An 11446-nucleotide genomic window follows, 5' to 3' on the forward strand; every position below is an offset into this window, starting at 1 on the left:
AAGACTAAGAATGGTTTAAGTATACTATTTAAACAGACATGTTAAGTCGACAAGTAAGTGGTTATTTACACACGTTTCATTTTCAGTGTCATTTTTAAAACATTAATGGAACATATCAAACAATGCATTGCTAGTTTGCTAAACATAAAAAAAATAAGTGCATTACAGCCTACTTTTCAAAGGGGATACTTATTGTCTCACATTAAAACTATGAATGCCACACTCCACTAAACTTTGCATTCCAGGTACAAATACACACCCATACATAACTGTGAATGCAAGCATGCAAAGCAGGTTCTATAAGGACTACGATATACTACTCGTCTATTTCACGAGTATTTTCCTATGCAAGTTGAATTAGCTTTAACGAATAATCGTGAACAAAAGGATCTACGGTTCATACAGTCATTCACTCAAGTCAAAAAAAGTCATTGTAAGCTTCAAAAATAAATTGCAAGCATGTTTTTGACTGGCTTTATATACAGAATGAAGATCAAAAAAATTACTTTACGTTATTCCATGACTCAGTACAGACTTGCCATAATTCTATCACACTCACAAAAGAACTACAAGGACTGCTTTTAGCATACAAAACTCATATATACCTTTGAATGCCAAGAATTTTCAAAACATTCCCAGTTCCTTAATAAATCTTACTATTCAAAATGAATTTTATGATTCACTACGAAAATTAGTTTAGGATGGGTAAAGGAACTCCTTAATACAGTATTCCTATTTCTCCTTTTTTTTTATTCTGTATACAGACCAAAGATGTGGGCCGACCAGAGGGGTAGGCCTTGGGTAGAGTATACCACAAGAAAGTTGAAGGTTTGTGTAAATGAAACAATTCTTTTAAAACCCTCGTTTGTGTTCATGCAAATTAAAAACAACCAGCTTTTATTGTCCAATAGCTACTCAGAAGGAAGGTGACTGACTCCCGAGATCTTCAGCCATCACTTCCATCTGTTAGAAGATTGCAACCAAGTTGGTATCTCAGTAACAGAACCTGAGTTTTATACCCAATACTGTATCCTTATTTTGATTTTCTATTATAACTGTGGTCACTGACAGGTTTGACCATTTAAATGCTAAAGAAATTAAGTTGGGAGCCATTAGGACCTGGAGTTAATACTGTACATGCCCTACCCCTTCAATGTAGTTTGCAACCAGTGGTTGGCTTTATTATTTTAATAAACAATCTGTCATGGGGCCTGGTGTCAAGATACTCAAGGTGTCTTCACACCGTGTGTCATCTGCTGCTATTGGCTATATCAGAAAAACATCTTTGTACTTGTGTCCTTATTCCTCACATGATATCCAAACATTACATACATACAACCATACACACATACATATGTACATGCAGACCTTCCTCCTACAGAAAGGAAAATTATAAGTCAGAGAAGCCCTGTGGAGAGGAATTGTTTCAAATGCTGGAAAGAAACATTCCCTGAACAATTACTTAAAGTATAAGAACTTGGAAAATGTGTGGAGAACATCTTAAATTCACAATTCTGAGCAAGATCTGGAAAAACGATACTTACTACAAAAAAGAAACGGTGAAGCAGAATGTTACGTAGGCATCAGAAAATTCAGTGAAGAGGCCTTTCAAGCCATTAACTAGGTGCAACAGAAACGATAAAAGTTGAAATGCTTACTCCCTATCAAAGCCCAACTCACAAGGAAACAGAAATCATTTTCATATGCTTGGTGACTGTGTTTGCATTACCAGACAAATATGCTTTATTACTACAAACTTGAGAAAAAAAGTAAATGAAAATCTTAACATATGATAATGGCATAGACAGCTTATTAAATAAAGACTAGCACACAAACAAAAGGACTAAACAAATTAAATACAATGGATAAAAAATAAAAAATAAGATCTGGGAATAAACATCACAGCAGCAACTGCTTGCAACATCGTTGTCACTAAGAGAACCGTTTCATTTCAAAAAGATTCAATGCACTGAAAGAAAATGTCTGGCACTATCATTCGCAGAACTGAAAGGTGAAAATACCCTGTATAACCTTGCTTCTTGTTAAGTTAATGTAGCAACAGCACATGCAGTCAAAACAGATTTTCTCAGTAATTTTAAATAATCTTATGAATCTCTTACATCTTTCCTTCATTCTTCATAATTTAGACATCACAGGCAAAACTTTAAATGCACAAGTTTAAAGATCGAATAAAAAAATCCAGAAGCCAGTGCAAATAAAATGAAATACAATGCTTGTTTTTTCAATAAAGCAAGTTTTTTATAAGAACCCGTTAATCACAATTAGCCATTATTCTGTGTGAAATGGACCTAGTTGTACCCAACTTGAAAAGTTGAAAGAAAAGTCCTCCAGTGTATGCTCGTCTTACAGTTAGCAAACTAACAATTCTCATTCTTTTGTGGGAACTTCTACTGGAAAAGTTTATAATTACTGATTTTGTATAAAAACTCCTCAGAGGGTAAAAACACTGCTGTTTCACAAAACCCATCAATCATAACTAGACTGAACTATAATTTAAGAGGAAGGAAGATGTCAACAAGCTTCTGAATAGATACGAGACCCAGATGCCCATGGACAATGGACAGCAAAGCCAATGACTGTCGCAGAAATCCAGATAGCTTCTGAAGTAATGGACGAAATGGATGACATAATCCCAGACAGTACAAGCAAAATGCAAAGGGTGTCAAGGTGGGTACTTCTAGAAAAACAGCTTCATGTGTGCTGCAGGGAAGAGGAGGGGATCAAGAGCAGTGAAAGGAAGGAATAGAATCCCACAACTTGCAGCGAATGTCTCACAAAATTAGACTCTATGAGAAATACATCTAAAGAGAGCAAAAATGTTCACGTGTGAACCACTTCAAAATATTTTTGAACATGAAAAAGCACACATAAATAATGAAAAAGCATGGTAACTGGAAAAAACTGTTTAAATCCAGGAAGCACAACTTATATGCAACTCTATGGACTCACAAAGAAAAATGGCAGCCATTAGCTAGTAGACATCGCACTGTGAGATGAGCATAGACAGTATGACTTGGCTTCTTTCAACTTTTCAAGACAAGTGGCAGTGTCCATTTCACACAGAATTAAAGCTTATTTTATTAATAGATTTATGACAATTTTAAATATCTGAGGACAAAACCAGAGGATAAAATCCCCACTCTCAAAGCAAAAAATTCATGATAAACACATACTTATTGTGCCATTAAGCCTCATGACTGCAACAGTCAAACAGTACTGGTTTTACATCACAGCTTTCAAGCAGCTTCATTTCCAGACAAAAAAAATGATCCTTTAAACATATCAACTTGAGGCAGCAAGATACAAACTGTTCTCAGTTCAGAAAAGCATTTCATAGCTAAGCTTAATGATACTTTTCCTCAGGCAGACCATTTCCAGAAAATTACACAGTGACATGGTACTCACAGACAATAAGACTTTTCATAAGACTTTGTACCCAATCCTGTAGGAAAAAAGTTCAAGATGACTGATTCTGGAAAAATGAATGTGGAGATGAATACTACTGGTAATTAAAAAAGCAGTAATCACATAAAGAAAATTTCTATTATGATAAGGCTGTGAGGTTAAATGGTTCAATGACATCTCTGAATTCCATCTTGCGACTAAAACTCTGCTCTAATTTTATTCCTACCAAAAGCCCTAATCACTACCATTATACCCAAAACTCCTTCCATACAGACAGATACAAAAATATATCTTTTTATACTTTTCCATATTTTTCGTGAGGACTGCTTATGCAACATAAAAAAATGACTATAAGACTATATATCTTAAATCAAAAATAAGCAAACACAGTTGCAGTTCCCCAATTTACTTTCCAGACTCAAAAACTATGACAGAACATGGAGAAGAAGTCACTAGGGTTTAGGACAGATATCTGCGAAGCTTATAGTGATCAAGCATACCAAGTATCCCTCACCATGCATTACTCCATTTAAAAATCATTCCACAAAGACCAAACTTATCTCACCCATCAAATCTCGAACTTCTTCGGCGTGCGTTATAACCCGTGACAGCCCGAAATCAATTAGTTTTATGTGCTGTCTGTTCTTGCTTAGAAGTAGAACATTTTCAGGCTGAAAAGAGGAAAAATGCCATAAGATAAAGATACAAAACATACTGAAATGAATTTAAAAGGTAATAACAGAAGAGATTCTTTCAAAGTGCTAAGTATAAGTTACTTCTGGTCCAGAAGTTTAAAAAACTTTAATACATTTTACATCATATACAAACCATTCTTAAAACATTAGCCTTTTCACTGATCTACTACCTTCAGTCATGTACTGAAATGATCATATTGAACTTATACAAGTTAAACCGATGGTTGAGGCTCCTTCATGAAGAGGAGTGATACTTAACTCCTCCAGAAACTGCTACTTACTTGTCCCCTTGTGAAAAAATGTCAAAAGTCATTCACATGACAAATGTGATAAAGATGTAAAAAAAAAGATTTGTATTGCTGAAATGTTAAATGTTTGTAAACATTTTGATGAGTTCATATAAAAAATATAACACAACCTATACTTAAAGGGGACTGAATGGTTTTCTAAGCTGGCATACAATAACAAGCTAAACAACAGCCTCTATGGCATGCCCTGACACTCAAAATGGATAAAGCCTGCAAATGGACCAAGCCTACTTTTCTTTACCTTTCTATGTACACAGACTAGATATAACTACCCAGCTGCCTTGAAGTGTGACATCAACACAAGTCACCAACTACCATAGGTAGTTGTGGATAATCAATATCCATTCTTTACAAATTTTACTTATGTATCTAAATCACTTGGGCCACTATTTGAAAACAGTCCTAATTTGAAAACAGTCTTCAGTGCCACTTAGACAGAGGTAGCCTTAGGCCTAGTTCTCAAACCTTCAGTTTTAACACAGCTTCTTTACCATGACCTTCCAATCATAGGTTATATCTTTGTTGCTTAAAAGTTCCCATGCACACTTTCCTTTCCACGATTACTTTATGCACTTTAAGAGCTATCTTTATAACAACTGCTTCTGTCAATGAGGCTGACGAGAGATTATACACTCTCCTGCAAAAATCTGTCAACAGAACATCTCAAAAAGTGAAATGGGCGATGGATCAAGTAGTTTCAATAGGTCTGATGTTTCCACATCTAGACAAAGATTTCTTTCTTTTCAAGGATTCCAAACTTGGACTATTTGCACACTAACTCCAATGCCATAGCTTTCAAACCACATTTCAATCATTATTTCTAACAAGAAAGCTGAATGGAAGTTAAAGCTTTTTTACAGATAGCAAATTTCATACAAATCTCAATAACCAACATTTATGGCATCAACAGTCAGATCTCTGGTGGATTCTGAGGACTTTCTTTTTATAAGACATCAATTATGATCCTCCTCCTCATTAGCTTTAATGAGCTGTGGAATTCATTTACTTTCCATTGCTCTTATTCATCAAGTCTCTTTTACTGCCTTCATTGACTGATGTGGCTAAGTTGCAAGGGTAAGTAAGTGATTGGGTGTTATCTGGTAATGTGACTGCCTAGTAAATGATGCCAGACAGCAAATAAAATGACATTACACCTGTGGGACAATTTGCAATATTTTAGAACAAGAACAAAAAAAATTTAAAACAATCTAACAAGAAAAACAATGAGAGAAGTATAATACAGTATTCCCAAACTAACATTAAAAGCTTAAAACTTCTTGTGGAATGCATGGAAAGGTTTTATTCTTCATTAAGCAACAGCAATGTTTTTGAGGTTGAATTTTCATTATAATACATTCTAAATGCAATACAGTATATCTTCTAGGTAATCTACTGTGACTGAGGTCACTGCAATCCTAAGAACCATATACTGTAATCTTTTTTAATTTTTTGCACAGGCCATAATTCTGGTCTCACATACAGTATAGCATGTATCTTGGTTGTAATTATTAGCAGTGAGACACAACTGAGAACCTTTTGTTGGACACTCTACTACAGCTTCCTTACAAGTTGGTTTCTTCAGTTTGTTCCTCTAAATACAGTGTCCAAAACTTCAGACAGATTTTAAGATTTTATCTTCTGAATTCTTAGATTTTGTATAACTAACTTTCCACCAAACATAAAAAGTTAACAACTGAATATCACGCTGTAACACTGCTTCATAATTAATCTAGCACATAAAAATTCAAAACCAAGAGAAAAGTAGCAGTAATTAGGAACTGAAAATTATCAAAACAACAGGGTGGATGGAAACATACTAATATATATTATACAAAATGCATACGGATAAAAAAAAAACATGAAATCAGATAAACCAAACTGGATTACACTTCTCTACTATGCTTCTACTTACCTTTAAATCTAAATGAGCTATACTTTTGGAATGCATGTGCTTGACTCCTTGTAATATCTGCCGCAAGAACGCAGACGCCTCCTCTTCCGACAGACGCTCTCTTTCGCTAATGTGTTCAAAGAGCTCACCCCCACGGACCCTTCAAAGATAAAAACACAATGACAGAGTGCTCCAGAGCTAGACACTAAAACAGGTCAATATAAAATTGTTTGTTTAGTTTCAGTACTTAACAAAGAAAACTACCACCACAGACAATGATTTATAATATATTGCAACTGAAGACTTTTGACATCATAAATAAACTACAGTGATTAAATTACAAAATTGATTCATCAATTGCCATAACAGTATTATTGCTAATCACAAAAACAATTTCAATACATCAATTAACCTGATTGTATTCAAATGGTTGAGGTGTTAGGAATATGTCTTCCAAGGAGTGGGAAACTGGGAATTGTTGACAATCTCCCTTACGTTTTACACACTTGAGCAATACCAAATATTTTTACTTTGTTTTCCTTATTTTTCCTTTTTCTACAGATTTATCTTGACATGCTATGTAACAAAAAGAAGATAATCAATCATATGAGGCCTATAAAACATTCATATAGGCTGATGGGGTAAGTTAATTACAATCCCCAGAAAAACATCCATGACGTCTGCAAAATAAATGCATATTTGCACAACCCAGCTGCATACAGGAATTAAAATTTCGCTGTAAATATAATCAAGACAGGTGAGTTTAGTTAGAAAAAGGACATGCTATAAAGGGAGAAAATGAAGCTAACTGTAGGTAGAACAAAGGACCATTCAACTAAACTTCATTAAGATATGTGTACTGAATCATTCACATTCAGTGTAAATTTAGAAGAACCCATATCAAAACAAGAGGCCAGCCAACATACAATTAGCCAGACAATGGAATTTTATACACTTGAGGTGATGTAAGAACACATAAGCAAGAGAAAGCAAGGTTATCTTGATACAGAACTTTTATTAAAATAGATTCGGAGAAAAACGTATCTGTAAGTTACATCATTACAGTTCTACCCTACAGCTTAACTATACAACTGAATTAAAATACATGACTCTTATCAATGCACACAGTATACACAGGCCCTAATTTTTTACTCTCAATTAACCTTGCCATTCAAGTAGGGGCGAAGGGAACCTGCTGACTTGAGTAGCTTAAATCCATGAAGCAAAAATGAAAAGACCATGGCAACTACACAAGCAGCTGGTTGGAACTCAGTATGTACTGCCATAAGATCCTGTGCAATGATTGATGGAAAGGCTTCTGCCTAGCATAGACACAAGCAGGAAAATAAAGGGAGAACAAAAACGAATCAAGTCTTCCCCAGACAGCAGGAACAGACCTGTCTCTTGAAAGATGGAAGATTACAGGAATCACGGGAAAAAGGAGAGAATTCCAAGACTTTGCAGCAATGGAAAAGACACTGAAACAGGTACAGTAATCTAAGGACAGCTAATATCTGGAACCTACATGGAGCCATTGCTTCCTAGGTGTTACAATCTCACCTGCAAAGAGACTTGATCTCAAAGGACCTAAAGCCAAAACATCATATACACATTTTTCAATTCCATTTGACCAGAGGTGTAGGCTCTTCCAATTATCAAACTGATCCAATGAGTGAGAGATATTTCTCTATAATGAATGATGAGGTGCAGAAATTTTGGATGAATAAACAGGGAAATGCAGTCTGCCTGACTTAATCACCTTAAGAAACTTTCTGGTCCCCTCCTACAAACTCCAACAGAGATGGACAAATGATCTTAAAAGCTTGTTAATGCAACACAGTTCAAGCTGTCTCTTCCCAGTATAACCTAGCACAAAACAGATTTACTTCTACTCCTTTGTAACCTTAGGTCCTTCTGATGTACAATTCTCATGAGAAAACTATGCAATAGATAGTTAATAATTTTATTTAAAATTCCAGCACCAGAAGAATGAAGGAAGGCTTTCAGCACCAGAGAATTTGTTGCCACCAATTTTTTTGAGAGAAGCAGTTCTGACAATATCAACTACCAAAATCTGTTAACAGTGTATTATGATTTTGAAATTTGCCTGTCCAAGTGAGGCATAAATAAGGTTTTGGTCAATCTATGGCTTGCATTTCAAATAAACATGCCTATTTCACATGGAAACTTGTTTCATAAAAGATTTAAGTTACGGGAATATTATGATAACTACTAAGACAGCTACGTACAAGTGCTGAAGCAGACATGAAGATCTAGCTCACTGCAAAATCAATCAGTGTTTTACAAGAGTTATATTATGAATACCAAATGTAAAACAAGTTTAGTTATGCATCCCCGGGCAACTGTAGTCCCAAATGCGTAATAAGACTTTAACTTACAACTCCAGGACAAGTATAACATGTTGACCATTATCGAACACTTGGTGAAGGGATATGATGTTTTCATGATTGTCAATCATCTGAAGAACGAGTACTTCCCGGGCAATAGCCTCCAGAGGAACACCCCTACGGGAAGTCGCCACACGTCGCTTTCGAATGTATTTGGCAGCATATTCAGTTCTTGTGGACTTATCTATACATCGACGCACTACAGCAAATTGGCCACTGAAATTACAGGGACATAAAATTAAAATACAATAAAATAACAATGCAGGATTACAATATAAACAGCCTGTTCGGTTAAAAAGGGCCAGATACCTTATCTTGTTCATCTGCGCAAATGGACTATATACAGTATTACATCTTGCCTATTCCTACATTTCCAAAATTTTGGCACTCAAAATTCAAATAATTTCAAACTTGATCCTATATATATAAAAAAATGACATTAGTGTACTTTTTTTACTCAACTTGGCTGTAAGTGCTTAAAACTTCTTAAAGTTACACAATAAAAACTAATTGTCAGATCTCTTAGACGGTAAGGAATTTCTGTTATTATACTCGTTCCTTACTTAAACATTTAACAGCAACAGGACAGAGGGTTTGGAATGAGTTGCAATGTAAAAATTGTTAAAGCATTAAACCTGCTTTTGGGACAAAGCATTAAACCTATTTTTGGGATATCATTAGATCACTTTCAAGATACTGATAAAAACTTACAATGCATGTATTTTGGCACTAAAATGCTGGCAGTATTAATCAAACACTTTTACCACTTCCACATTTGGCAACATTATCGTTTACTTCCATAGTACACTTCCTTCTGGTTACATCACTATCTGAATTACAGTAATTCAAATGGCATTTTCTCCATAAAATGTAAATTACTAACTTGAAAACTGAGTATTCTTCAGCTGTAGTGCTTCAATTATCACAAACTTATAAAATTATGAGATATTTTCAATAAATCTACTCCAAAACTATCGTCAAAATATGGAACACTTCCACATTTTGTTGGATACCTAATTTATTATAAATGGCTACAGTATACAAAAATTTCAACAAGAAAATTAATAAGTACATTCACTAAACTAAGCCACTGCAGTTGCATTATATGGCAATAACATGTAATAACCTGGTCCCACACTACAGTTTGATGTGGTGTTGAGGAAGCATAGTTAGACAACGAAATTGACAGCACTTGGGTTTCTCTGATTTATGCCATCTAGGCTACTTAACACAGATTTAGTGATACGGTTGAAGGAATGAATGTAAGAAATTTAGGCCTTCTTAAACATACCATAATGAATTCACAAGCACATACTGTAATGTTTTGCAGATTTTCAGAACCAAATACTTAAAACAAATTAGGGTAATACCATAATACTTCCAGCCTTGCCAAATAAATTAACCATATCTTGTGTTTTAAGTAAACAAAAATAAAAAAAAGTTTGAAAAACTCCCGCTAGACTTTGGAAGCAAGGGAATGAAAAATAGCAGGACAATATGTATAATCTCCAAAATTCGAGGTAAGCAATATGTTTAGGGTAGCCTAGCCTAGGTTACGAAGAGGTCCATTGGGGGGGGGGGGAGTGGATGGTGCTTTACACACTGCCTATAGCCTAGTCTTCAACAGAGTACTCTGTCCATAAATTAACCTATAGTTAAGAATGAGCACAAGGTATTTTGGGGATTTCCTGAACCAAATAATTAAAACAAATTTGGGTAATGCTATAATACTTTAATTCCTACCCATATACATATGAACCATACACTTTTTGGGACTCAATCTCTTAGCCTACGCTCTATGTAGGTTATACAAAAATAAGGAAATCTGGAAAACTTCCACGAGACTTACGGAACATTTGAATGAAAAATAGCATGTCAAAATTAATTTTTTCCAAAACTCAATGTAGACAACAAGTTTAAGGTAACTTAACCTGGGTTAAGAGTCAGTCTGAGGTGAGGATGTGGGGAATGGATGCTGCTATCTTGTCTAGTCTTTCTTATTAATTTATCTCCTGGTAGCTTCTACAGACTATAGAGTATGCTATCATAAGGAAACCAGTTACTACTACGAAAAAATATCTCGGCTTCACAGAATACTGCAAGATAAGAGTAGATAAGCATTGCATGCTTACCCAGGCAAGCTACCCTAATCCTTGCTTAAGCAAAAGTACGTAAATTATGACCTATCCTTAATTAGACCAAGTAAAACCTGAGGCAATAACAATTAAAAATGAATAAATCTATTAAAAACACCACATACAAAAAGAAGTGTGAAAAAGCGACGAACTTGAGGCACAACTTTGTTTTCAAGTTACAAATGACAAGACTACGTAAACTGTGACTTATCCTGAATTAGACCACGTGAAAATTGCGGCAAATAACAATTAAAAATACATAAATTTAATATAAATAAAGGATACAATCCACAACAGATAAAACGAGGCGAGCTTGTGGCTCGAGTTTGCTTTCAAGTTACGAACTCTCAGTCAAGAACTTGCACGAGTGACTCACCTCCCTATCTCCTCGTACACTTCATACAGGCTCTCAAATAGCTCTGTGCTGTATTCAATGCCCTCCATTTCCACATCTTTGGCCCCTCAGTTAACAAAACATAGGTAAATGCAGATAATTTAAAAAGGGGGGAACTTAAAGGCAACGACCTTATCCTACCGCAGATGTAAACAACTACAGCTACTGATGTGTGCTGGCGAGCGTTCC

At 35.1% G+C, this 11446-nt stretch overlaps 1 protein-coding gene across 1 annotated transcript in view; it reads right to left on the reverse strand.

Moving 5' to 3' along the window:
- The window catches only part of LOC136834897 (death-associated protein kinase 1-like), a 172980-nt gene extending 161534 nt beyond the window's left edge, over window positions 1-11446 (reverse strand). Inside the window, exons 1-4 of the mRNA XM_067097716.1 lie at window positions 11240-11446; window positions 8720-8944; window positions 6342-6480; window positions 3992-4097 (exon numbers count right to left, since the gene is read on the reverse strand). Of these exons, the coding sequence (XP_066953817.1) occupies window positions 3992-4097; window positions 6342-6480; window positions 8720-8944; window positions 11240-11307 (538 nt within the window). The 5' untranslated portion in view covers window positions 11308-11446. The remainder of the gene's footprint in view (window positions 1-3991; window positions 4098-6341; window positions 6481-8719; window positions 8945-11239) is intronic.

The sequence above is a fragment of the Macrobrachium rosenbergii genome, chromosome 54, assembly GCF_040412425.1.
Source record: "Macrobrachium rosenbergii isolate ZJJX-2024 chromosome 54, ASM4041242v1, whole genome shotgun sequence".
In the NCBI taxonomy this organism is placed as follows: Eukaryota; Metazoa; Arthropoda; class Malacostraca; order Decapoda; family Palaemonidae; genus Macrobrachium; species Macrobrachium rosenbergii.